The 27,691-nt window shown below is 46.2% G+C and overlaps 1 protein-coding gene across 5 annotated transcripts; it reads right to left on the bottom strand.

Moving 5' to 3' along the window:
* Nucleotides 1-672: 672 nt before the first annotated feature.
* LRRC8A (leucine rich repeat containing 8 VRAC subunit A) lies at nt 673-26,169 on the bottom strand. 5 transcript variants are annotated; one of them, XR_004780047.2, is made up of 5 exons: nt 25,954-26,036; nt 24,413-24,538; nt 12,098-14,261; nt 8,178-8,939; nt 673-5,129 (listed from the first exon to the last, which is right to left on the bottom strand). XR_004780047.2 is itself a non-coding variant. In XM_035554963.2 (5 exons), exons 4-5 carry the CDS (start codon nt 14,252-14,254, stop codon nt 8,664-8,666), a joined length of 2,433 nt encoding a protein of 810 aa, XP_035410856.1. In that variant the 5' UTR covers nt 14,255-14,261; nt 15,920-16,016; nt 24,413-24,538; nt 25,954-26,036; the 3' UTR covers nt 6,343-8,663. The 5 variants fall into 5 exon arrangements, 4 of the variants coding, with proteins under 4 accessions (XP_035410856.1, XP_035410854.1, XP_035410853.1 ...); XM_035554963.2 differs by lacking the exon at nt 673-5,129 and adding an exon at nt 15,920-16,016 and having other exon boundaries at nt 6,343-8,939; XM_035554961.2 differs by lacking the exons at nt 673-5,129; nt 25,954-26,036 and adding an exon at nt 26,061-26,169 and having other exon boundaries at nt 6,343-8,939.
* Nucleotides 26,170-27,691: the final 1,522 nt, after the last annotated feature.

Below are 27,691 nucleotides of genomic sequence, written 5' to 3' on the forward strand. Positions count from 1 at the left end.
AGAAAGGTGTCAAAGCTGGAGAGCTTTCAGCAGGGATCCAGCAAAATTCAGAGAACGTATCAGCTGTTCTCATTCACGGCTGCTCTTTGCGGATTGCCCCTTTCAGTCGCTTTATTTGCTCCAAGTGTGCATGTAAATAGGTGAACCAAAAGCATACAGCGCCTACCAAAGAGAGAAAACGCAATGAAGAGAAAATGGCAATAACTGGGGCTGAAGAGGCAGAAGAGAGCGAGTACCAGCAGGCAGCCCAGCGGTGGCGCTCGCTGCCAGCACATCCCTGGAGCCCCTGGGGAAGGTTTTGTGGTTTTTTTTTTTTTTTTTTTTTTCCTTTTCCTCCGGAGAAAAACGCTTGGCTCCCTCGGCAAGCGCTGAGAACATCCTTGCGGTAGCACTCGGGGAAGGGAAGGCAAAGAAATAACATCACAGGGACACTTTTATGCATCAGTCGCCTAGCAGAAGAAATATATAGGGAGTAAAAATTACTCCTGGGTAGGTGATTAGTTCCAAACGCACGTGCTAGCAAGTTAAAATCCATCTTCATTTTTTTTTCCAAACAGCATCTAATTAAGTCCTCTATTCTGTAAGGGAATCAACTCCGGATAAAAAAAATCCCTCTTCATTTTGTTTAATTCTTTTTCTTGTTTTTTTTTTTTTTTTTTTTTTTTTAAACGGAAAGCAAATTAAGTGTTTTCACTAGAGAACATCTCATTTTGAGCATTAACAAGCTTTTCTCCGCACTCAACAGGACATCAGTTTGGTACTTAAAGCTAAATTTCACAGGAGAATTTAATTACTGGGCTATAAAGGTGGAGGGGAAACAACCCCCAGCATGGCAAAATTCAAAGAATAATCAGGTAGTTCCCCCCTCTTAGGAGAGTTTCTCCAGACAGCAAAGCTGAACTGTTCAAGAAAGCTGGGTAACCAGCAAGGGGAAAAAAATAAAGACACCCTGCTGTAGCTATTGCCTGTAAGGCAATCTTACGAGGACCTACCCCTCCACTCATGAGTAGCCCTGCTTGGAAGGTAGCAATCCTGATAAATATTAAAAAAACAAAACAGACCACACTCCCATACTGTTCCTCAGTCCTTCTGTGTTACGTGGGTCATTCACAACGTCACTCGTCATTCCCAGTAATATATTTCAGCAATTTAGCACGTCATCTCCTCCACTCCCCGCATTACGCACACTCAATGACTTCAGAATTCATTGGAGGTCATACGCACAGTGGGAAACCACAGCTTTCCTGGTTTGTTTATGGAAAGTGTTGTAAACAAGCACCACGAGCAGCAGATCACAGCCCAGCGAGTGCACAAACAAGAGACAACCATCCGACTTACAGGAACCTCTCAGGAGTCCTCCAGCCCTTTGCCATTCCAGACATGCTCCTATTTTGAGGCTCAGGAAGACATTTTCAGCAAGAGGAAAACCACCACCCCTACGTAATGCCTAAAAGGAGGCAAAGAGAAGGACGTAATCTTTGTAAATATCTCCTCCTCCAGTAAGTTTAAATAAGGAAGGTAGAAAGCACTCGGACAAAACTGGGAAGTGACCCCTCTTTCCTTCCTTTCCTCCCCCTCCAAGAGCTCCGTGCAGGCTGTTAACACTTTCTCCTGCCAGCTCTGCAAGAAAACTGCATTTCTGGCAAAAAAAATGCATTTCTGGCAAACTCCTGGGAGACTGCCAGAGCCCAGCCCCTGCTGCGAGACAGGTACAGGAGCGAGCGGCATCTGGGACGTGAACAACCCTGCAGCAGACAAAGCATGAGTGTTTCAAATGCCATCCTGCCCAGTGCAGTTACCCCACTTTCTTCCTTGATTTGAGTTCCTACTGATACCACCTGGAGCCGAGCTAGGTCACCAGCTCCCCACAGCTTGGCGCTCTCACCAAGGTTGCTGCTGCTGGAGCTGCCGGGACTGGTAGGTAGGCAGCAATTTCAGCTGGATCTCCTCTCTCTCCTGAAGTCTTCAGTATGATCAATGATAGAGTGTTTCATGAGAAACAAGGAGCGCAGGAACAAAGATAGTGATTAAATTGCATTAAGTAGCCTATTAGTATATATTTAAGATGTCATCAATACTGGACTACTACTGTTTTCCCTCCGTTGACAGTCCCCACTTCTCTCAAGCTACCAGAAGCCTCAGGAACAGAGGAATTTTCCATCAAGAGAATTCTCAGTCATCCACAGGTACAAGCAAGATAATTTCTTTCTTCAAAAATCAGTAGGTAAAAAGCTTACGGTGTGGCAGGGCTAGAGAAGTGTACCTGAACAAAGCTAAGAGAGCTCCAACTACCTCTACTGCATCCCCACACTATGCTTTAGTGAGCTACAGAGAAAGTTGGGAATTATCTGGATTAAAAGTGCTTTTTCTAGCAAAGACATCAGTTATTTACCTTCAGGCTCTTTCCCCATCCCTTTACTACAGTCTCCCAGGAATCCAGCAAGCATCAGTTCTCTGATGGCACCTTCCATTCATTCCTTTTGCTCAGCTATTCAGAGGGCTGAACACTTGCCAAAAGCAGCTTCATTCCAAGAGAGCCTTAGATGACAAGAGGCATTTTGTCCTCTCCTTTCTTAGTTCCGTCCTAGCGACATTTCTTTAAGACTCCATGCCAATAACTGGCATTACAGACTAGCACCCTTCACAGCCTGCTGAAGTGGGTCTAATGGCACTGTGGTCAAGCAGCCGCAGACAAAGGAAGCAGGGGAAGACAAAAGACAAGAAGCATCTTTCTATGCCATAAAGAAGCTGCACAGAAACTAAAGCTGTCTTTGAAAGTTACAGGCTGATTCTCTGTAACACATCGTGAAGATGCTCAATTAGGAGAGGTTACCTGTCAGCATTTTCCAGGTGAAAGGAAGAAAAAGTAGTGCATGGGGTAGGCAGACAGCTAGGAAACACAAACTGTTTGTTACCAGTAGCTGGCTGAAGGCACCACTTCTATGGCAACTGCAAGTTTTCTCCATCGCCTTCAGTGCCTACCTTTCTCCTGGGGAAGGAGAGCACAAGCTGCATTCTGAAAAGCCACGTTTCTACAGGTCCAAGCAGACAATCCTCCAACAATCTGTATTTGGCAATGTAAGTTGTTTCAGCCATTTCTTAAAGTGATGGCGAAATGTGTAAGGCAGTCCAGGCTTGCCACTGAACAGAATCTTTCACCGCACATCTACTTTCTTATTCATAAAGTGCTGTAATCCACAGGAGCTCAAGCGATGAGTAAAAATACAATAATTCTACACAATAGCTAGAATTATTAACATCTGTCTTCTGAAGAGTGAGATTGTCAGAGACTAAGTGCCTTTGCATACAGGAAACCAAAGAAAACAGACATAAAAGGAAAATGCAAATTAAAAATTCAATTTTTTATTCTGTTAAAGTGTCCAGTCTTACAAGTCTTTCAGAGAAAACAATAGCAGCCTTCAGTGCTTAAGGTGGAGGTGCTGTTGATCAGCTGCCCAAACAATCCCACGTACAAAGTGAATGCCATGATTCCAAAATGTTACACCAAGTTGCAGGTCTTGGATGCCAAACCACAACCCTGCGAGCACAACTACAAAATGGGAGTGAGCAATGTTTAAGCCATGAGTAGTGTCTTACTTAAATGGATGCGTTTGTCAGCTTTAAAGATGACTCAGGCCAATTAGCCCCCTTCTCATTAAGTTGAAAAAATTTTCCCATTGTTCAATAAACTTCCTTTAAAGGAGACAGAGGAATAGAAGGGTATTTCCAGAAATTCCAAATTAAGCCTTTGTCCAATTTCACATAAAGTTAATCTTAGTTGTTGGAGTCCATCAATTCAAGTGCAGTTACTTTTGAAAAGGGATTTCAGACAAGACCTCTGGAGGATTTTATGCTTCCAAAGCAGTTAGTATTAACCTGTCACTGCAGCTGGAGCAATGGAGATAGAGAAAGGTTTGAGACCAACAATACCTTTGTCCAATTCCAGTTCTGCCTCATGCACTGTCACAATGCAGATAGGACAAAATCCGTTCTGTTTTGGCACATGCTTATTAAGAGTACAGGATCTGCTGTGTGGCCAAACAGCAGTCAAAAAAAGATGCAATGAGGAGGAAAATAAATCAAAGTGAAACTTAAATGAGAGCTTTAGTATTTAGCACTGACACAGCCTTACCTTTGGTAACATTTCAGAGTAGATGGTGCTACTGTTTATGGTATGACAAGATGGTTCTTCAGTGAGAAAAGTCATGCTGACACTTAAATCTCTCCGTGCTCTCCACATTTGAAAGGAAAAGAATCAGAGGGAAGAGCTGGCTTCAGGCAGAAACAATTGGAAATACTCTAGAAGAAGCAAGTGCCTCAGTGGAGAAGTTACCTTAATGTCTGGAGAAGGCACAGCTCTCAATGAAAAAACTATTCCTCCCCTGAAGGGCTGAAGAAAAAAATCCAGAGAATTCAAACCATGCGAGTCCCTTTCCAAAGAGGAAAAAAGGTAAGGAAGGGAAACGATGTCACAGCTGTTGAATCAACAACATTCAAGCTTTTTTTCCTCCCCATATACAACATCCCCTGAAAAGGATGCGATGTTGTTCTGAAATTCCTAGAATCATTTCTTAGAGCAAAAGAAGAGGACCCACGGTGTGGTTCAGCAACAGAAAGCCACTTAATACTATTTATGGTACTGAACACCAAGAACTTGCTTTAATTAAAACGAACCGAGCTAAATGGAGCGTATAAATGGTAAAAAAAATAAAAAATGAGGTAGGACATTCTCCGGAAGTGACAATTAATACCAAAGAACACCACATCATGAAAGATACCAGTAACAGCTTGTATTGGGCTTCTGTTTAACCATTCAGACCAGCAGAGGAAATTAATTTCAGCTGCTGAATTAGCTAGAGACCAAATAGTAAATTCAGAAATCAATCTTAAAGAAAAGCTTCAACTTACATTCCAGTGCATAGTTTCAGAGATACAGCGAGTTTTAACATATTTAATGGGTTTGGTATCCCTTGCCTTACAGTTAGTTCAAAAAATTAGTTGCAACTTACTACTTTTTGGGGTATTTAGCCGGAAAGGTAGAATTCCATTTTACTAACCTTCAGTCCTAGCATGGGATGATCATGCTTGTGATCAACAGGGGCTCCAAGAATTCATTCAGCTCAGCAGCGCTATTAAGGAAACAGTTTTAATTCAAGTTGCTTTTATAGTTTAGCAGCTAATAAACTTGTTTTGCTATTAACTAGAGTGCTTTGAAAAGACAGGCCAGGAAAATAAGATGCTGACCTGTTGATTGTCTGCTTCGGTTGAAATTTTTTCTGCACATACAGATCTGTGTCAGAAAAAGCTAAGCTTCAGGCTGACAGACTTGAAAGAAAAAAAATATAATATTCACTGATCGAGTGCTTGCAAATGGGGAGGGATTGTTGATGTAAGCTCATCCCTCAAACTGAGAATCCAGACAGGTATGGGAAGTGGACTGACTCACTGTGCTGTGGGTTGAGTTTTGCTGGAGTCCTAAGCAGCAAACATGCTCAGGATCTCGTGGTTTAGACCCTATCCTTGAAGTTTTAAAGCTTCTTCCATTTCATCATAGGAAACAGATACTGGTTCCAGAGTATATCTCACGGAAGACCAAAAAGCACATGCCAGGAGCAGATAGTAAATAATGCCATCTTCCAGAAAAGCAATTTATTTTCGTGCCACCTGTGTTTCTGGTACAGGAACTTATCAGACTACTTATTCCAATTTTGCCACCCAGGAAGCTATCTCAAGCCCTAGCAGCTATGATTGAAAATTTGAGCTTGGAATATCGAAATAGGAGCAAAAAGCTAGTGTTTCCATGCATGATCAATACTGGCCTGTCTTAAAAATTGCTTTGTAGACCTCAGGCATAGGACAGTCTACTCAGCAAGCAGCAGCATAGCTCTGATATTTGATAGAGCTTAGAGATTCTCGCTTCTAGCGGAATATTGCCCACTTCTCCTATGAATTCAGCACTGGCATTCGCAGTTCAGGAGGCTTACAAGCTTCTAGAAGCACTGCAGCATATAAGCAGGAGCTGCTTACAGAAAATTCTAGCCTAGCTGCACAGAGTTTAATTGCATAACTAGCATCGCACCTAGAATCAAGAGTCAAAGCGCTCATCTACGATGACCTAGACACACAGGAGAAATCTCTGCTCCCGTAAGCTAGGTTAGAATTCTGCTCCTGTAAGCTAGGTTAAAACTCTGCAAGGTGCAATGCCTTTTCAGCCCTGCCTAGCCTAAAACGCACATGTTGTAAACCAATTACCCAATGGCCTTGAATACAATACAGAGTTCAAGCCTCTATTCAGTTATGATTGCTCTTCAGCACAATATTTTGGCACCAAATAAGGAAGAAAAAAAAAAGGCTTCCTTCACCCTCCAATACACCCTCCACCCTGCCTCTGCAGCCACCACGAGGGACCGGCTGGAAAACAGCATTACCATCGGTAAGCCTAAAGCCACTCCTGCCTTACTTAAGCAGCGTTAAGTCCACCTAGCAATTCCTTTCCCGTCAATCCGAAATGCTCGCGTGAATGAGTCCAATCCAAGAAGCATCAGCATTAACACTTCTGAGCGCCAGCGTTTGCTCTGATGCAGCGCATTTTGGAGCAGCTTTCTTCCCCCATTGCTTCAGCAGCGGCCCCAACCCTAACACGATTTCACCAGGCTAACCCTGTTACAAACAAGAAGAGCTTTTAGAGTGCCTTGCCTTCCAGATAAGGAGATTTAATTATGTTATTCCCCTGGACTGTTTAGACTTCTCGTGATGAACTAAGGGAGGCAGAATTTACATCTTCCTTAAAAGCAGTTTTATAAACAGATTTCCTAGATTTTAACGTAGCTTTATTTAAGCATCTGAACATCAACAAATCCAGAGCCCATTTAACATTGTCCATGGTTTCGGCGTATTTAGTGTGCATATTTCATATCTTACATCTGATGAAGAAAGCCATAGTGTGCCCTAGTGCACCACCATCCAAGGGATCACCGGGATTTGCTAAGCCAGTGCTCTCGCTGGCCATTTGCCAGGAACCGCTCTCGGAGACAGCTGCAGCTTCCCCCTTTCATACACACGGGAGGCCTCCAAAACACTTGATGCCTCAGCTCGCAGCACTCCACCTCGCAGACGACCTACCGGCTTGATGCAGAGTATTGCAACCGGGACCTGCAAGTCCACGAGCCTCTCCTCTTCCTTCTGATGGAAAAGTGCAGACTTAGGGTGTACTGCAGGCACACCTTCACCACCCCACCTCGAGGACACGATTAGCAGTAGCTATCACGAGTTATCTGCCTCTGCCAGTGCAGGGTTTTGTCAAACAATACCAAACAGGTCAGGCTTGTTTCAATAAAGGCTGCTCTGTCCCAGGGATTTCAAGCTCAGTCCACAGAGGGTTCCCAGACTGCTCCTTAACAATGGGGGAACGAAACAGGAGGACAGGTTACTTTTCCAGCACCGAGTTCGATTGGGATTAGCCTCTTATGTAGTACAAGAGATGTAACAGGAACTGACAGCTGCTAAAGTGAGAAGGGCAACAGGATAAAAAACCAAAATCAAGCAGGTCTGTGGTTTGTGCTCCTAAAGAACACATCTAACAACTTCATGGAGAGGGGGCAGAGGAAAACTGAGCATTCCTCTTTACTATAAACACCAATCGACCCTGGGAGAGACCTTGACACACTGGTCAGTTTTGTGTTCGCATTTGCCACATGACAGAATACCAGGAATTTAAAAGCAGATTGAAAACTTTAAAAGCCAGATCCTGAAGTAACTCAATGCTTCTGGGACAACGAACTAGACACTCCAACCGCTCTTTATCCAGATCTTCTCCCACTTGTACTACAACCATCCATTTCAGAACAGGCTAAAGCTCTGGAATTATTTCCGTTAGTGCCTCCAACACCTCAGTTGGAGAAGGACACTGTGATCTGCTCATCAGCACAGGTGACATGAAACTTAAAACAGTGCAACCTCAAATGTGCAGACTGAGTTGGGGGGAGGACCGACTCCTTCCCTAGGGGCAGAGGACAGCATGTCAAGTGCAAGAGGGAAATACAATTAGTAACAAAAGATGATCCTGCATCCAAGCTGACGTCTGAGATAAATTTACCCCCCCGAATCCTAATGCCAACATCTAGATAGAAATCCGCTGTCTGTATCCTATCTTACCCCCACTGCAGGGCCTCACTTACTGAATTGCTGAGCTGGAAACTGTACCAGGTGTCACAGAGATGGAGGTTCAGGAGGTTTCCTAGGCTCTTGATTCTTGCTTGCAGGACACTGGACACTCTCAGTCCCTGACACACAAAATCCCCATTTGAGGCAGTGCAGCAATCCCCTTGTTTCCTGTTCTCCTTCATTCAAAGGTCATTTCTTCTCACCAGCACCATCCACCTCACCCCACCTCCTGTCCAGAAGAGCAGCAACACCTCTTATCCCACCGGCCCTTGCTCAGAAGCCATCTAACCTGCCTTGATCCTCATCCTGATCCCAAGCTTTCCCCATCCTGCGTCTGAGGCAAGAAGCAGCCTCAGTCAGAGTCATGATTGTTCAGGGACTCCTTGGCTAGTCTGATAGTGATTGGAGGGGAGGAAGGGGAGGATCTGGGAAAAGGGGGACTGGAATGGCCTTGTGTTTCCTTCTAGCTGGTCGGAGCTTTTCCCCCTTCTTTCAGGGGCTCAGGCTTGTTCTTTGTCTGCCCTCCACAGCCGCTCTTTGACTTCCAAGGGCAGCGTGTTGAACAAGTCCTCCTCCACCACCAGCCCGCTACGTTTCAGCAGAGGACACTCTCCCAGCTCCACTGGCAGGCACTCCAAGCGGTTCCCCCGCAGCTCGATCTGTGAGAGATTTGTCAGCTCTCCAACCCGGGAGGGGAGGGACTGCAGCACATTGTTTCCCAGGTTCAAGGTTCTCAGCTTCCTGCACTGGAACAGCTCTGGTGGTAGACTCTCAATCTGGAGGGAAAAAAAAAAAAAAACAATCACAGACAAAGTCACCAAACAGAACAGGCTCAAACAAGTGCACGCAGTCTTCCGGGCTTTACAGAGTTTTCAGTCATCCACTTCTCCCTTAGGTGAGCTCCTACTTTCCACCACAAGGACTGTTCCTAAAGTAGGAGCCACCACACCATAAGGCGTTCCCACCACAGTTCTCCCAGTGGTCATGTCTTTTCCAGCTTCTCTCGGAGCACTGCCCTGCCAGCAGACCTCACAACTGTTTGGCACCTCTAGGCTTTGAGATCTTAGTATACTAACTGCTTTAAACCAGATCATTCTTCAGTCTTCGTGCTGAACACTTCCATTACATACACAAAACGCTGGGTTTTTATGCACGCCCTTTCCATTTCCTGGAGCAAAGCTACGTGGGTATAATTTCCAGGCCCTCAGAACTGCAAGCAGTCTTCCATCATTTCTGCAGGGCTTGGAAATGTTGCAAGGATGTTCTAGGCTCCGAAGTGCGTGGCTTTTTTGGAGGAGAGGGGAGGGGGGACAGTGACAGTGCTATAAAACACGAAGCCACCAACTGTTAGCTTTCCCACCACCACCTTCAAGTGATTAATTTAAGTCACTAATTTAAGTCGCTAATTTACTAAGACTTATTTCTATTAGCCCAGTCCTTCTTCTAGTGAATTTCTAAGAAAATATAGCTAAGATTTAACAAATACTAGGCCAGGAATTAAATGCACCAATGCAGTATTCTCTCCTTAAAGTCTCATGAAGATTTATTTGCCCTTAAGCCCAGACATGCCTTTTTTACAACTTGAATTATGCATGATACAGCTGAACTGGGCTGTAGTCAGTTCTGAATGAGATTGAGTCCAATGAAAAGCCAAGACAAGACCAATTAAATTCAGCCAGTGTCATTACTACTGTCAAGCGTTATGCAAACAGCAACGTGCAATCAAATGATTACAGACTCTTGAAAATAATAGTTATTTAAGGGACAAGTATTGGTTTAGGAAGGAAGCAGCATGCTATAACATGGCCTGCTTCCCAGAACCGTACACTGGTACCAGCCAACTCCAGGAGTATCTATTTGCTAAGAAAGGACATTTGAGGTAACTCCTGGCCTTGGGAAATGCCAGCCTACTTTTGTTTCTTGCTGTCATTACTCCCTGGTAAATAACCAGGCTGGCTGAGCCCCAGGGTAACTGTGACACTGCCCAGGCACCTGCAAGGGATATAAGCAGCTTAGCTGCTGCGCTAGGGCCTCACCACCTTCTGCTTCGGAACACGCTGGCACGAAGGCTGCTCCACCTTCCCTGCTGCACTAGTATTTTTGCAGAGAAAACAGGGTGGTGCCATATTCTGATGCAGAAAGTGGAGTTGCCTCCAACTCCTCTTCCTCCAAGAGAGGCTCCACCCCAAAACTGCAGAGGCTATACTGCAGATTAACCCTCAGGAAGCTCTGTTTGCGAGGTTGCCAGAAGACAAATGGGACAGAGTTAGGAACAGCAGCTTGAGAGTTGTTAAGAACTTCCTCCTCTTCGCTTAACACCATCCTCAGAAGGTGTGGTGACCCATCAGCCACACTCACCCTGAGAAAATATTTTAGCTTTTAACCCAGTATGAAGCCATGTGTGCATACCATGAAGTTCACCAGAGCTTAAGCCATCCATGCAAACTGATGCGCAGCCACCCAGGCCACTAGCGCTGGGGAAACTGAGTGAGCAGCTATTGAACTGGGACAGTTGAGTGGCTGCTGCTTGCTGTTATTCCTCAGGGGCGCAGACAGGCTTAAACCTTCAGATACTAACCTGAAAAAGCTGGCTGGAGTTTTAGAAACCCTGTCATACTGAACTGCGTTAGAAATTAAAAACTTGATCTGAGAACGTTTGCCTTGCAAAAGCCACACAGTCCTCGAGCTGCTGTGTTTGCTTCTCTCAGAGAACGTGACAGTGTTCAGTTTTGGACACATCTTGCCAGTAGCAGCAAGGGTCTCGACATATGGCAGTGAAAACCAGGACAGTTCTACTGCATGCTCACTGAGAACCCAGAAGCCACTCATCCATCTGTCTGTACTTCGTACAGTTCTGTTAGAGCCTTTTGTATGGCAAACTTCAGCAGAGTGAATGAAGGCCTCAAGGAGTCTTCCAGCTCAGCACAGCCTGTGCAGTCACAGGTTGATCTTTGTGCTACCTGGTAAACGGAGTCTCCTTAATCCCAAACACAGAAGAAAGGTACAAGAAAACCCGTGGGTACATTTTGCTTTAAGCAGTTGAACTTCTGACACAAGGGCAACTAGGCAGCATAGCACACAGCCAACCCTTCTAACCTGCCTTGCACTCGGACAGTTCGAGCTCAGACTTCCCCTACCTGGGATTACACAAGGCACGCAGCCACCAGAGTGAGGCACAGCGAGGTGCCACCACACTTCCTACCCTCAGTAGGAAAGAATTGTCAGTTCACTTTCACATCCAGCTGACTGCCAAGCGATGAACCTGGTGCAGTTCACTCTCCTGAGTAAGAGTAAGCACAATGGAGAGAATAAACCTGCCTTCTGGAAAGTCACCTCTGTGGAACAAGAGGATGCATTTCACGTGTGACAACTCAAGAATCATTTTTCTCAAGTTTGTCCATTTTCAGCTTCTCACACAAATGTATTTTACAAGACTGAACTATAGAGTATTCCCCAGAAACGAGGAGTGCTACATGCAAAGTTGTGAGCCACACACCCCCTAGATGGCTCCTGTCATGGGGTACACACACAGTGGAAGTACATAGGCTTAAGTGTATAGTGCTAAATTAAGACTATGGTTTCCCAGACCTTCATTTTAAGTCCAAATCTGATGTCAACCTAGAGAATACAAGCTTCCAACTGCAAAGAAACAACTAAGACAGGATTTATGGAATAGCCTCCAACTGCCACTTAAAAGCAATTTCACTGGAAGATAAGAAGTGCTACAAAACAAGAGCTGTTCAAACAAAGAATGGCCCCTGGAGTTATTTGCCTTAGATAAAACCCTCAGAGAGGAACAAAAGCTTGAGAGTTTAAACAGAACGGCAGTGCCAGGAGTATTTCACACACCAGGGTACCATGTTTAATCACACAGACAATGGAAGTATCAGAGCTACTTCTACTCACGTAGGAACGCTCGGGTTTTCTCACTTACCCTGTTGGCTGTCACAGCCAGGTTCTGCAGATTTTGGAGGAGTCCTATGTCCGGCGGTATGGAAGTCAAGTTGTTGTGGCTGAGATCCAAATACCGAAGTTTTCGGCAATAGAAGAGCTGGGTAGGGATCTTTTCTATCTTGTTCCGATTCAGGTAAAGGCGCTCTAAGTTGGTGAGGTTGCCTATTTGCATGGGGATGTAGGCAATGTGGTTGTACCACAATTTAAGGCAAGTGAGACGATGTAAGTGCTGGAAGCTGATGATTTCCTCAATGGTCTTGAGGTTATTGTCCTTCAGGTCTATCTCCTGTAGATTGTGGAGGCTAAAGATGGAGTGAGGAATGCGTTCTAAGTCACAACGGATCAGCTCGAGCTCTGTCAGGTTGACCATCTTCTTAAGGCTGTTGAGAACAATGAGCTTGGTGCCCTCGTTGTTGATGGAAAGCTTCTGAAGATGCACGCCAACATCCGTCACCACCTGTGGCAGCTTGGTGAGGTTACTCTTCAACCTCAACACCTTCAGCCTCTTCAGCTCCCTCAGTCCATCTATTACGATGTACCGGTTGTTCTCAGCGCTCAGATTCCCCGTCAGATGAAGCTCCTCTAGTGTCTTCAGGCTGTAAATCCAAAGAGGAATCTCCTTGATGTCTGTGAACTTGATGTGCAGAGACTTCAAGTTCTCCCTCAAGAAGGCAAGGGCTGGAGCCTCAATTTTGGCAGCGGTGTGGTAGAGCCATAGTTCCTTAAGGCTGGTGAGCTGGGCGATGCTTGGGGGAATAGTGACATCAGGGATAAGCTCCAACTTCAAGACCTCCAGCTCAACGAGGTCAAAAACTGTGTCAGGAATGCCACTCAGCATGAACAGATGCAGTTCCAGCTTGTCCTGGGAGTTCTTGGTGATCCTCTGGCGCAGCTTCTCCAGAGTCCACTCATTGTTGAGGTTCAGCTGCCGCAGTTTGTTCTCACTTACCTCCGACAGAAAGACAGCAAAGCGCTTTGAGTACAGGGGGTCATACTGGTCAATCAGATGGAGCATAAAAGCAAAGTCATTTTTCACGTCAGGAATGTCGCTGTAGCTGCTCTCCTCCCGGATAGACTCGAAGGAGTACTTCTTGAGCGATCGCCTCAGCATCCACCAGAGCGTGTACATGCAGATCAAGCCATAGACTATCACCAAACTGATGTAGAAAGACGCCAAGATTTTGAAGAGAGTGGCCAAAGGATGAGCACAGCGGTACATCCTGTAGCCAGTCAAGCTCTCAATGTCCACTTTACAGTCAACATCGAACGTTATGTTGTTGACATAGTAAACGGTATAGCAGATGATCAGGATGAACTTGATTACTTTGATGATGGTCTGTCTCATGTAGAGGCGGTACACTATATCGCCCTCTTCCACATGTGTACGGAACTTTTTCACTTTTTCAAAAAGTGCTTTGGCCTGTTCACCTTCCTTTTTGTCTAAGACTCCCGTCTCAGACCGGTCCACGATCCCTTGCTCAATTCGAGACTTTGTTCTCTGCAGCATGGGAACAGTGGCTTCCACATCCTCACTGACTGTGGAGGATTTCTTGTCCATGGAGCCATTCATTTTCCCAAATGCTGGCTTGGTATCACTCTCTTCCACCACCGTCTCAGATAATGCCCTCGTTGTCCATGGAGAGTCAAAACACTTAAGCAAAATAGACACAAAGTGCTCCAGCTTGGAGCTGGTCCGTGGGAATTTGAACCAGAAATTGCTACAAGCCAGGAAGATGAGAGTATGCAGCAGCACCAGATAAGGAAAATACTTGGCAAACCAGTGAAGGCGGTTTTCATAACACACCGCATCCACGTAGTTATACTGGTGCCGGTCCAAATCATACCGGATCCCCGTCGGCCCTGTATCAGCAGAGGGAACAAGACTGGAGTTATAGTAGGTGCGCTCCGGGGTTGCGGCTGTCCAGCCTCTGACAGAGTCATTGCAGGAGTCTTTGGTAACCCATTTACAAGGCAAACAAATCATTTTGTCCTGGGTGACCTGAAGTGTCCCTCCAAACACTGCGATCATCAGCATTACTATGGAAATGTAGTCCGTGAAGACGTCCCACCATGGCTTCAGGATGCGGTATGCTGGCTGCGTGTCAGCAAAGTATCGCAACTCAGTGACTGGAATCATGATTCACCTGAAAGGAAAACACAAGCAGGCATTACTAACTTCAACTCTTTTGTTCTGCTTCTCTAGAGGGTATCGGGAAAACTCACGTTTTAAGTGCTGGCACAGCAAGACTGGAATTATTTGAGTCCCTGTTTCAAGTCACTTGGACACAAACGAACAAGGCTACCTCTGAGTAATTTGCTACACCTGTGGCTGAGAAGCTATTTTTGGTTTCCCTGACAAATGAGCTGTCACAAGCCATCAGAACTGATACTTGTCATTAGGAGTCTGCGGTTAAGAAATTCACACCTACAGCAAGCTCCCAGGACCAGCCTAAACTACACCGCCAGAACAGTATCTGGAAGTTCGCAGTTTTATCTGGGGATTTTATTTCAGGATGAAGGAATTTGCCAGCATTGTTAGGAGAGAAAACCCCCACACACACCATAGCGGTCATGAGTCTATTACTCTTTTACAGAGTAAATAGTTCTACACTGCATGACTCAAACAGCATTATAGTTATACTTCCTAGAACCACTTGACGCAACTCAACACGTTTAATCAAGAAAGCTGGAAAAGAGAACAAAGTTGCCCAATCTTATGCCTTTTCCTTCCCCATAAGTTGTGGCTTTCCTCTTTGCATCAATTCTCCAAGGAAAAAATAATTACTTGCCCTCTGATAGATCATTACTGAAATCCTGTAACAGCTGCTCTTTGTCTTATTCACCTCAGAAGTATAGGAAGGGGACGACATACTTAAACACAAACTCACTTCCTTGAGCTACCACTCCCACCCACAGTTCATCTCAGCTGGGATTTAAGTGTCACAAAGGAAACCAAAGGTTCTGGGAAGCAGAGACCTTGTGGCAGTGCTCATTCTGTCCTTCAAGCTTCCAGAAGGAACTTCAAATGCATTCTTCCTCAACCCATAGAAAACCCAGGAGCCTGACCGATTCGTGGAACTGCAAGCTCAGAAACTTTCCACATATCTGATGAATGATCAACACAAATGAAGTTCACGACATCGTTGTACCTTGTTCTCACAGCAAGCAGTGCTATCACATCACGCTTGCTGGCAAAGTTCAGCAGCAGAAGCACAAAGCTCTCAGTCATTGTGAGGCTCCCATCAATTCAGCCGTAACGGAGGAAGACCAAAGGTTCGAGCACGTTTCCTCACAACACTCAGACACTGTCCTGACAAGTCCTGGGGGGCTGCAGGCTCAGCAGCAGGTTTTTATAAAGCACTGGCTAGTCAGCATGCCCACACCATCTGCTTTTGTAGAACTGAAGTTTGTATTTAAAATTAACTTCCAGCACAGAACTGCGAAGGAAGCCCCTCCTAATGTGAGCTCTAGAAGCACCACATGCCCTAGGGACACTAAATACAGAATGTTATTCCCTGGTTTGCCACTTGCAACAATAAACAAACAGCAAATGCCAACGTAGTCCTACTTGGGAAGGCTGCAAGAGGTAGATTGAGTGAGGACAGCCATGCCTGAAGAAGCATTTGCCCTCCTGCCCACCCGGTTCCAGTACTGTGTTAATCCACTACAGAACACAGACTGGGGTAACCCTAGATACTTTTTTTTTTTTTTTTGAAGGGGGGAACATTGAAAGAAAGCAGCAATATCTGTTTTGGAAGTTCACTAAGACAAAGCACAATAGCAAATCTAGGAATTTACCAACCAGTAAACTCATGCGATCACAAACCAGCCAAGCTTCTGGGTTTTCTATGCCTTGTGGAAGAATGGGTTTGAAGCTCCTCCTGGAAGTCTGAAGGACACTGCAGAAACAAGGGGTGAATACGGCCATACACGGCATTATCAGAAGCAACTGCTGCCCTGTTCGGGGCAGGACACAAGTGAGGTGGCAGGCACGCCCCTGCAGAGTGCGCCACACAAATTGGGGTAAGAGGATTACACATTGACAGGGAAGAGCAGGAAAAACAAAACGGCTTCTGAACAGCACCTGAGCAACCAGAACAGGGCTGACCAGGAATTCAGAGCCCCCCTCCCAGCCCTGTGGCTAGCTTGCTGCAAGGCCCTGGGCAAGGCATTTCAGCTGTGCCTCAGCTTCCTTCCCTGAATACATCCATCACAAGGAGAGCCCATGTGCAAGGCAGCTTTAAGAAGTGCTGTCTCTGTGCACGCTACAGAAATATTAATTCCAGGATAAAACGGGGTTCAGAAACTTTCTTTACTCCCCCTGCATTCTAGAACACCTCAAATTAAGCCAGTTATTAGAAGGGTCGATTCACTGCAGGTCCTAGCAATGCATGCCTCCTCAGTTTTTCCACACAGACATGATTCAGAGTCAAACTCAATTTCATATTCATATTTTCTGAGGGAGAATCTATAGCTCTGACATTTCTCATCACCACCGACATACTTCTTATGCTATCCCAGTTTCCCTACCCATCCATTCCTTCCCTTCTCAGAAGGGCCCAAACCTGATTTTTTTTTTTTTTGTCAGACACCCACTACACCAGGCCATGAGAGCACAAGAGAAACAACTCAAAGAGGAACCAGGAAGGTCAGCTACTGGAGAGCGAGAGCCAGGCAGGCCGGCTGACATATTGCAATACCACAAGGAAAAACAAACGAGAACACAAACCCTCTGCATCCCTTGCGCTGTGATCAGAGGGGAGTCCTGCACTTCTATGATCCAACTGAAAGCCTGGAAAGCTTTGCAAAACAAGGACACCAACAGCTCCTGCAGCCATCTGCTGGACCAGTTACCTTGGACGTGGTTTGGCTTCCCAAATCCATCCATGCTCACAGGAAAGCCCAGCTTTTGTTCTACCAGTCAGGGTGGCTCTGAGAGCCACACACCACCCTAAGGGTCCATCGAAGCCCAGTAGCAGCCTCCCAGCTAGTCCACATCCATCCTAAACACTCCTGCCAGGTGCAGCGCAGAGCTTCTGTCAACTGTTCCTTCCAAACTACTTCTAAGAGGTAACAAATGCTGCTGCACCACTCGTTGCTCTCCCATAGGGCTGTGCAGAATCCCATCCCTCTTTTCCTTACAGGAACGTGCAGTGAGAACAGTGATGCTGTTCGTTAAAGAAGTGTTCCCTGCTGAAACAACTCCTTACTCCTACTCTACACCAAAAAAAAAAACAACACAACTTTCCTCTTGCCTACATACCACTTCTCTCCAAAGATCCTTTCCTCTTTCTTCCTGTGCTTCGCTACTCTTGGTAGAAAAGCTTTTGCAGCACTGTTAGCCCTTCACAGTTGTCCCTGGCAGGGTTATGAAACAGGGAAGAGGTCTCTTCAGGAACCAGTCTCACAGTGAAGGCATTTCCAGACTTGAGCTGTAGAGTTGGGTTGCTAGTTCTGCTCAAGCCAGGAAATACTTAACTTCTTCTTGCAACAGTCTGACTGTGTTCACTTTGATTTGTACCTCGAGACAGCTAGGGAGGAAAGCAGCAAGAAATTAGGGCAAGAGGCTCCCTAATTCTATTTACCAGTCACATGGGGTAGGAAATCTGCCTTTACATTGTGCAGTTACAAGGCAGCTCACAAGTCATCTCTTTCGATGTCCCATGATAGTCCATTACGGCTCAATATCAGCGATTAAACCCTGACACAGTGGAGCAGGAAATCCCCTGCCCTCCAGTAACAATGATAGGGTCACTGGAGGAAGACAAAGACATTCATAGTCAGTCCCCACTCCTCCTGGCAGTGGCAAAAATCCTGTTTGAATCCCAAATGAGAAGCAATAAAACAAGGGATCACTTCACAGAAGCTGGAATTTCCCGGTCTTATCTAATCTTACAGCATCTACAGTGAAAGGGAAAACTGACCACCAAAAACTGGAGAAAGCACGAGGAAAAGCTGCGTCCCTCCTCGCACGGATTTCCCACGTATGCAATCCATTTCTAGCTCCTGAAAGGCCGATGACTGTTCTGCATCGAGATGCAAGTGTTGTCTTTATTTTGTAGTCATCCATTTTGTAATCGTCTTAGAACACGATTCTTGTTGCAACACTCCCTCCTGGACTGGGGCAGGCAGTTTTGCTGTGGGGTTGACGACAGCGGGCTTCAAGTCAGATTCTCAGGGGCCACCTCTGCCCCCTGATGCTCCCCTGCACCAAAGGATTCTTCCCAGAGGGATAAGGGTCCAACCACCATACAGAAATCAAGCAGGTAGCTGAAACCCAGACTCTCACCAAGTACATGGGCAGCAGAATAGTGATTTAGGAGGATATTATTCTGGTTTAAGACTAGGAACAGTCCTCGCAGGAAGACAGCTGGCCAAAACAAAAGTGACCTCCCTCGTGACCAAAACCAGACCGAGCTCCATAAGAACAGCAAGAAAACTGCAGAGATCTCAAGCCTCTGCTCTTTAGGAACTGAACTCCAGCATGCTTTGTCAGCAGTAAAGTGTTTCCTGAGAAAAAGCGTCATTTGCTAAGTCGCTTGGGTCACGTAGCCTCACTGAAGGCTGAGCACGAACACACGAGCTGAGTGGGACAGGCAGAGGGAGACGTGTGAGCAGTTTGCTGCAGAGGTCAATCCAGAGACCGGATCACAAAACTTCAGCCTCCGTGCTGCGTAGCTAGAGGAATCCCCAGGCAACAGTGAGGCTGGCCTCATGGGCATTATAGATGTGCAAGACAGTCACAGCTGTTTTCATCGTGCTTCAGAGTCCCACCAACTTCAGTGTGCAGTAAAGGAGTTTATGAGCAGGAACAGCCTTAACCAGGAAAGAAGCACTGTATCTGAGCAGGCTGGGTGAAGAAATTTCTGAGCTCCTTCATATAGCCCTCAGGTTGCAGAGCTTTCCAGCTGCAGCTCAGAAACAGGTGATTTGCTCAAAATGGAGCTACCTCCACCACATGGAGGGCTGATAGTGAGATTTTGAAAGAGTGCTTTATTCAAGTTTTAAGGCTGATTTCATCAAAGCTGCATGAGCCAATAGGTAGGAACGTCTATGCCTCAAGCCCTGAGGACTAATCAGAAGCATAAGGAAGTTTTCCAAAGGTATAATTAAACAGACAGGTTTTAGGTATTGCACATTGAGAAAGAAATCTTACAAGTGTCTATCTGTCTCAACGGTGTTTCAGCTTTCACATTCCACAGCGTTCTACCAGCTACCCTTGCTAGTTCCCTGAGCAGTTCCTCCCCCAGTTAAGAAATGACTTTACCTTCAAGGGTTCCGGCTGCACCAACGCAGCGCTGCTTTGAGCACCACAATTCGGAGCCGTGGTGGAACACCCCAGAGCAGCAGCAGCAGCAACATCCGAGACCACACAGGGAGAGACCTGTATGCTAAAGCCTCCCTGTCATACAGCAGGATTACGATGTATCCTGCAATCCAGCCCACAAATACACTCCGGAAGCCTCTGCAATGCACATATTCCCCATTTAGATACTACCTCTCTCTCCAGTGCCTGAAGATTTACCTGGATCCGAGTTTGCACCCCACCTCTCCTCCCCAAAAGGAGTGTTTGCTCCTCTCACCATGCAGCCTTAGAAAGAAGGGCAGGGCCCACTCCGTATGAACAAGCCAGGCCCGTATGCCATCCCCACATCAGCCTGCTGGGCACCGACCCACCACGTACAGCATCGGTGCTGAGCAGGCCGATACAACAGAAGAAATGGGAGTTCCAGGCTTACATAACAGCCTGCCAAAACCACCCAGACTTCAACCAACCATAAGCATCACCGAGTACTAATCCTGTGTTTTACTAGACACACCTGGAGGAGAAAGATAATCACTCATCTCAGAAGAACAGGGACTTTCTGAGTACACCACGCCTAAATAGTGGAATCATTCAGAAACAAGATTAAACGTATCCAGCTGACAATGTATCCAGCTCATATAGCAGCACCAATCTTACCCAATAAAGCAGACCAACAGAGCCAAGACCATGAATCCTTTCCACAAACCTCAGGACCCCTGTGATATTTAACAAGTACAAGGAATAAACAGGGCAACTGCTGCAGGAGCATGAATATCCTCTCCTTTGGACAATTTCTCTATCAAAAGAAAAACCACAACCACAATCTACACAAGTGAAGATGGACTTACTGTAGACAGGCACGTGGCTGAGCTGTGCTTTAAATTCCTGCCTGCAGCTGCTGACCTTATCCAGTTAGGGACAAAGCGAACAGGAACATCACTCTTCAGTTTCACTGGCTAGTTTGTCAGCTTGACTCATCATTTACTGAATACTTTACCCAGCCTCCTCTTCTCTCCTTTGGCCATTCTGTTACTAAAGGAGATACCGGCAAAACAGGACCACATGCAAGATCTCATGACATGCCCAAGAATTTCCTAAGTTTCCATCCCTTACTTCCAGGTCCTCCCTGAAATCAGGGAAGTCCTTACCTTTAGTGGGATGCAGCTTCCCAGTGAGGCAATTTCATAACACAAACCTGTATGGGCAGACAAGGATGTCTTGTATGTCAGACACCTGCAATTCTTTAGTCTGAAATTCATATTCTTAATTCTCAGTGGCCTTATTTCTAAGACTCGCACTGCAAAGCAGCAGTCAAGCACTGCTGACAATTTCTTACCTATCAGAAGCCCAGAGAACGAGGGAGTTGTTCATCTGCTGACAGCATCAGAGGTAGATAAGGGAAAGAAAAACACTGATGCTCTTAAGACTATAGCCCTGATCATTGACGAGCTACAACACGTTGCAATAAGCTTTCAACACAGCACAGCTTCCCTCCCCAGCATGCTGCCACCTGAAATGCTAAAGGAGGGCAGGACACAGAGCTCTTTGTTCAAACACCGGGAAATGCAAAGAGCCTTGCAAGTCAGAAATGGGAATGGCAATTTGTGTCCCCTCCCCCATGTTTTCCTTTAATTCCGAGTCTAATAAAAAGAGAAGGCTAAAACAGAGCTGCTTTCATGCACCCCTCAGAAAACCTTCCAAGCACAGGGACAGGCATGTGATAACTGGAAAAGTGCAAGCCATGAGATGGAGTAAGTCTCAAGTTATTTTGTCCTTCACTGTTTACAGAAGTAAACAGCAAGGAAGCCAGATGCCAGAGTCCTGAATAAACTATCATCCTTACAATGGGTCCTTTCTGCAGTTAAAAAAAAAAAAAAACTCTCCTGTGGAACAAAACCTATGAGCAAGAAAAGCAAATGTGAAGTTTAAAGGATCGTGTGTGTACCATTCAGACTAGCAGGTAGACTAGTGGAACAGCAGCCGCCAGCACTTACATTCTTCACTTGGAACAGCCAGCAAACTCGATGCTGAGAGAAAAGCAAGGAGGTTTTCATGTCACCATCCACCAGCTTGTATGCAGCCCCACCCAAGCCAATGGATACAGAAGGATGAAACAAATTAACTGGCTAACACCTTTACTGAAGCTCCTGAAAAAAATAAGGAAAAAATAGCCCACCTGCACTACAATCTTCATAGGAACCTCTTAATTGACTCTGCCTGTCAGATGCAAGACCGACCTTCTTTTCCTAAGCCCAGTGCAACAGCTCCTGTTTACAGCACACAAGCAAGCCTGTCCTAACAAGTACACAGAAGAACATCTGCACAATCAGACCTGGGTTGGCCTGCCCCATCTGCTGCCTTTTGAGAGCGTTTTGCCCCAGCTGCACAGAAGTGAGCATACTCTGGAGTTACCTGTATCACTGACACTTGGAGCAGGGACCGTATGTCAGTGTGATACAGCTGTGGAAACGTCAGCGCTGTCAGATGCCTTGCTCCAGTGATGTGAACCAGAGAAAAGTGCCTGTGTCAGCTTATGCATTATGGATGTACAGGGGCACAGACTTGCTGTCCAAAATTAATTTTCTCTTTGCCACAGAAAAGATGCTTCAAGGACAGGGCACTGGAACTTGTCTTGGAAAAGTATAACAGCGTTCTTCCAACAGGACACTGCAAAACACTCCCTTGTACTGACAAATGCAAGTGATTTTATTAATTGTTAATAACTAAGATTAAAAAATAGCAACAGCATTAACTTGGAACAACCAGACCAGCTTCAAGCAGCCCCTCAACTGCAGCAAAAGCCTACTTGGCATTTAATTCCAGCTTTGGAGACTGATACAAGAAAAGGTAAACAACTGTTTTCAGCTGAAGACAAACGGTGGGCAGAGCAGAGCTTTGACAGATCTAACAAGATATTAAGAAATCAAGAGACTAGATTCAAAGCAAGTGAAAACTCTTAAGCAAGGGTAATCATAATTGATTGTTGACAGACTGACACAACATGCACAAATCTATTAGTTTGGAAACAGCTGTGGCAACACCCAACAAGATGAACCGAAGATGAAAGATGATCAGACAAGAGCAATGTAAGGCACCAGCTATCAGCACAGTAACATTTAGCCTCAGCCTGACAAAAGAAGAGGAGCATATGCATATTTACCTACTTATCCCCAGCCCTACAAAACTTGCCTTCAGGAACCTAAGCTTCAAAACAGTGGCTGTGACTTCCAGCTCAGAACATTCTGACTGCATCAGGTGAGAGATAAGGGACAGGCCATCTAACCTGCAGTCAGAGAGCTGGTAAAGCCACAAGCCTAAAGCAGAACCTATTAACTAGTCCAGTGCACGGCTCTACTGTGCACAAAGGTAGGCTATAGCTAAAGAAATGGCTTGCAAATTTGTCACAACAGAGAAGCTTTGTATCGCCAAGGTAATTCTACAGCAAACATTAACAATGCTTAGCGCAGGAGGAGGAAGCACTATTATTTCAGCAGGAAGGTCACGACTGAACAGCTTTTAGTTTCAGATGCAGTCTGATAGCAGCAAGAGGGCCGTATATAACCCACGCTGCAATACAAAATACATCTGATCAACAGTTTCAGGAAAAAGCTGCTTGGAAGAGTTCAAGAAGTCTTCAAGCCACGCAGACCGTTAAACGCCTGTTCAGTAGTAGTTTGCATATCCTAAACTGAGGTTAGTTTTGAAAACATTTACTTGGAAAAAAAACGCAGGGAGGAGGCTTGTGGCACTGCAACAGAGCATGTTCAGAGTTTATCGTTATCAGAACGATTGCTATGCATCCATCCCCTCCTGTTGAGGAGCCCCCGCAAAATTCATAAGTCCTTCCCCTCCATGCTCCACTTGCATGACTGTGCTCCTCATTTTCTTAGAGGCCAGAGAAGCTCAATTTAGCACCGGAATTGAGTTTTGCTTCCCTTTTAAATACCCCACTGAACAAAATCCTCCTTTACAACGTGGAAAAGTTACATGAAGGCCTGTGATCAAGCCTGCTCTGATCACACAGCAGCAACACTAACTTAACACAGTCAAATTCTGTGATTAAAAAAACATCAGAGCACCACAAACCACAGAATATTTTTCTGAATGTCAGCAGCATTTAGCGAATGCTTAGAGTTACTGCATTCCAGTAAATCATCACTGGAAGGCTTCAAGCACTCCACATTTCAAACATGGAAGCATTAGCTTTTAACACATGGCTTCTGGCATATCTTAAGGAATTATTTATGCACATTGTCTTTGAATAAAGTTAGGGTTTCCAAATACCATGAGAGGATCGGCACAAAAAAAACAAAGCAGTGAACTGCCAGAACACTAACCAGAACACTAGATAAGTCTTAGGGATACTTCTTTTCTGGAAGCAGCATACTGAACCTCTCAATTGCTCAGAACAACCGATCTGGACTGCATCTTTCATCTTGCAGACAAGCAGGCAATTCTGCAGCACCTTTCAACACTGTCCTAGTGGAAAACCAAGGAGGCAGGGAGTTCCCTGCAACTAGTCCCTGCAATTGCCTAATTGACGCACGTGGGAGACAAGCAAGCGCGCTCCTTAGTCAACTGGGCAAAGTTATCTAGGAGCTGCCTCTACAGCAACAGAAATGTCACCCTGCAGGAAACAGAACAGCTACCAAACTGAACAGAGAACATACAGCTTTCAGATTCTTGCTGTTTAATACAAGGAGAAGTCTTGGTTTATGTGGCCAGAAGTTACACGGATGGGTGAACGTAACAGTTACGTTCTGCTTTGGACAATGCTCAGTTCCTTTACTCGTTCTTCATCTTCAAGATGAGCACTCACAGACTTAGTAAGCACGCCACTACTCTCCCCACATCATCCTCCACCTTTGTTCCTTGTTCTTTATCAGTCACCTCATCACCGCCCTGTGCTCTGCAACTATATTTAAGTCACATTCTAGTGAATTACTTTGTCTTTACCACGCCACTCAAGAGCTGGCCTGAAACCCTTACCCTGCAGCTGGGTTCTGCTATCTGCACTTCAGTTCTCTGTGCTGGAAGTGGATGATGTTCCTGCGTGCTGGATCCTGAGCAGGTGCTGAAGCGTTGCATTCCCCACACGCCATGGGAACAGCTTCCCTGAAATTAAGCAGAGATTATCAGCAAAGAAGAGAGAATCAAGTTCACAGAGGGACTATGTCAAGTAAAAGCCTGGGAGAGGATGTCTAAGATGCAAGGCATAACTCAGAGGTACAGCGGGAACCAAGAAGAGACACCCTGATACCTAGGATGTTAAGACCTTTAAGAACTAAATAAAATTGCAAGGAAGAAAGAATCTCCAATATCCGTTCTTCTAGAAGCTATCAAAAAGCCGGTGTTGCAGACCCAGCTAAAGGAGATGCTGAATTCTGCTCTTATAACCAGACCCAAACTGGTAAAAAGAGATTAACCTCATGGAAGAAAAGTCTAGATTTTAACAGATGAGAAAAACAACTTAAGGCTTTACTACCTACTTTCTAGCCTGACAAGTTCAAAATTACTTTAAATGTTACCAACAGGAATCTGAAAATGCAGATCATCCCCCTTACGATTCTGGATTCAAGCAACTGCTCCCTTTCTTCTCAACACATACCTACCAACGTTCACCTTAAAAGCAGCAGCAGTTTAGCACCACCACCAAGGATTACAACAGCTGTTTTTTCCTTGCTTCCTGCATGTCAGCACAGGGCATGGGAAAACAGACAAGGGAGCGACCCTAGGCTTTGAGAGATCTCTCAAGCACCCAGCCATGGAGGACTGCAGAACTTCTGACACCATTTTGTCAACAAGAGGTGAAAAAAGCACTGGAAAAGGAAGATATATCACTAAAAATAACAGGTAAAGATGCTCCGCTAAGAACACATTCCTCCTGCTCCCAAAGCTGGCATCGGGGGTGGCAGATTTTGAAGTGGCCCACTCGTAATCAAAGCGATTCTATTTCAGCCGTGCCAGACTGCTACAAAGGAAAGCTTGAAAGGAGAGGACTCTCTGACCTTCCCTCCCCGCGTCCCCTCGGGTGACAGCCTCAGCGCCACCCCAAGCCCAGCACCCCCCAAACCCCGCTCACACCAGCAGCGCCTCAACCCCACACCTGCCCTCCGAGCTACCACGTCACCTCACATTTTGGGGAAGGAAAAAAAAAAAAAAAAAGAAAAAATACAAAACATCCGCTAGGAAAGAAGCCAGAAATTAAGCAAAGCCAGCAGCCCCAACCCGCCCCACCACCAGGGAAGAAAGGAAGAAGCCCGGACCTCGCCCCACACACCCGGGGGCCACCAGCCCCGGCCCCCCCCGGCTGTCAGGGCGGTGGCGGCGGGCACGGGGGGACAGGACTGGGCGCCCCGTTACTCAGCACATCCTCCCCGCCCGCCGCCATCCCCTCATCCCCTCACGGATCCCCCCCTCAGGCACCCCCGGACCCCGCCGTGCCCTGCCCGTCCCCTCACAGCCGCTGAGAGGGACACGCGGGGGTGGGGACGCACCACAGCCCCCCCGCCATCGCCACCCGCACCCACCTGGCCCGGCCGTCCCGTCCGTCCCGTTCCCCTCCCTCCCTCACGCCGGTTCCGGCTCCTTTTGTTCGGCCCTGACCGCACCGCGGCCGCCCCACCCAGGAACTGACCTCACCCGCCCGGCATGGCGGCGGCCGCCGCTAGTCAGGGGAGGAGGGCGCTGCCATCTTGGGAGCGGGCACGAAGGGAAGGGGGCGCCATCTTTACGCAGGGCGCCGGGGGCGTAATGAGGCGGGGGGGGGAAGGTGAAGGCGTGGGCGCCATCTTGGTGCAGGGCAGGGGGCAAAACGGGGAGAGTCTTAAAGGGGCAGCCGCGACGCTGGCCTCAGCCCCGGGCCTGTGGGGGCCTGTGGCAGGACAGCTCTATTTTGGAGTCCAAACTCTTTCTGGAAAAAAGTCTTGAATAAAGAGATTTACCTCTGCCTTACGGTTTATAGTGGATACAACCAGCATCAACATCAAGGCTATTTAATAAGAGAGCGAAAATATTTTAACATCATTACCCAATCATTTAATCATCATTTACCACTCATTCCTCAAGAACCAACCTATGGAAAAAATTCTAAAGGGGAATATTCTATGATTCTATGTTGAAAACACCATTCTTCTCATCTAGAATCATAGAATCCTTAAGGTTGGAAAAGACCTTCAAGATCACCTGGTCCAACCATTACCGTACCACCAATGTCACCCACTAAACCCTGTCTCTCAGCACCACATCCAACCTTTCCTTAAACAGCCCCAGGGACGGTGACTCCACCACCTCCCTGAGCAACCCATTCCAATGCCTGACCGCTCTTTCTGAGAAGAAATGTCTCCTAATTTCCAACCTGAACCTCTGCTGGTACAACTTGAGGCCATTCCCTCTGGTCCTATCACTGGTTACCTGTGAGAAGAGGCCAACCCCCAGCTCCCCACACCTTCCTTTCAGGTCGTTGTAGAAAGCAATAAGGTCTCCCCTGAGCCTCCTCCTCTCCAGTTCAGCAAACTGAGACCACTAAAAAAACAGCGTTCATTTCCTTGCTGCAGAAATAGGAATAATGCTGTGTGGAGAGGATACATCCACCAGCAGTTTTGTGGGACCTGAAAAAAAGCAGGCTGATCCACTCATGATTATTTTCATTTGGCTGACTCATTAGAGGACGATGGGCAGCATCATTTTTTAAAATATTCATAAAGGGTAGTTCAAAGGCATTCATTATAATTTCATCAGTGTACAAAAAGCAGTTCTGAGTGGTTAAGTGCAGCCAATTTTAACTTGTATACACCAATGATTGCTGCTGTAGTAAAATAAGCATATCTGTGGCTTTCTAGGAACATTATTGGTCTTAATATCTCTGTAGCCATGGGCACAGGACCTGCACCAGGGGAGCTTTGATCCCACTTGCCAGAGGACAGTTTTGGAGACAATACCTAACACAGGGCAAGAGCTAGATTTTTGGAAAATATGACATTAAGAAGGATTGTTCATGTTTGGATGTACTGAAATCAAAATATGCTTTCTGCTGTATTTCAAGGGGAAAATAAGGTGAAGTTACGTGTTACAGTTGAGCCAGTATAAAGGCCAAATCCTGTCAAACAGGATGAGAGTTCATACTCCTGCCCATGCCCTCTTCTCCCTATTCCCTCCTGCTCTGGGCCCTGCCCAGGTCTCCACTTCCTTGCTGTGGCTTTAGCACTCACACCCTGCCCTGGCCCTGTTCAGCTTATGAACCTGACAGAAAACTGCCCATTTTTTCTA

Source organism: Cygnus atratus, chromosome 19 (genome assembly GCF_013377495.2).
Source record: "Cygnus atratus isolate AKBS03 ecotype Queensland, Australia chromosome 19, CAtr_DNAZoo_HiC_assembly, whole genome shotgun sequence".
NCBI lineage: Eukaryota > Metazoa > Chordata > Aves > Anseriformes > Anatidae > Cygnus > Cygnus atratus.

What these genes read in the sequence shown, in the direction of transcription:
- LRRC8A (XM_035554961.2), bottom strand. Translation starts at nt 14,254, where the DNA reads ATGATTCCAGTCACTGAGTTGCGATACTTTGCTGACACGCAGCCAGCA. An exon ending in TGGCTGTGACAGCCAACAGG is followed by an intron (nt 8,940 to 12,097) that starts GTAAGTGAGAAA and finishes TTTTCCCTCCAG; the next exon opens with ATTGAGAGTCTACCACCAGA.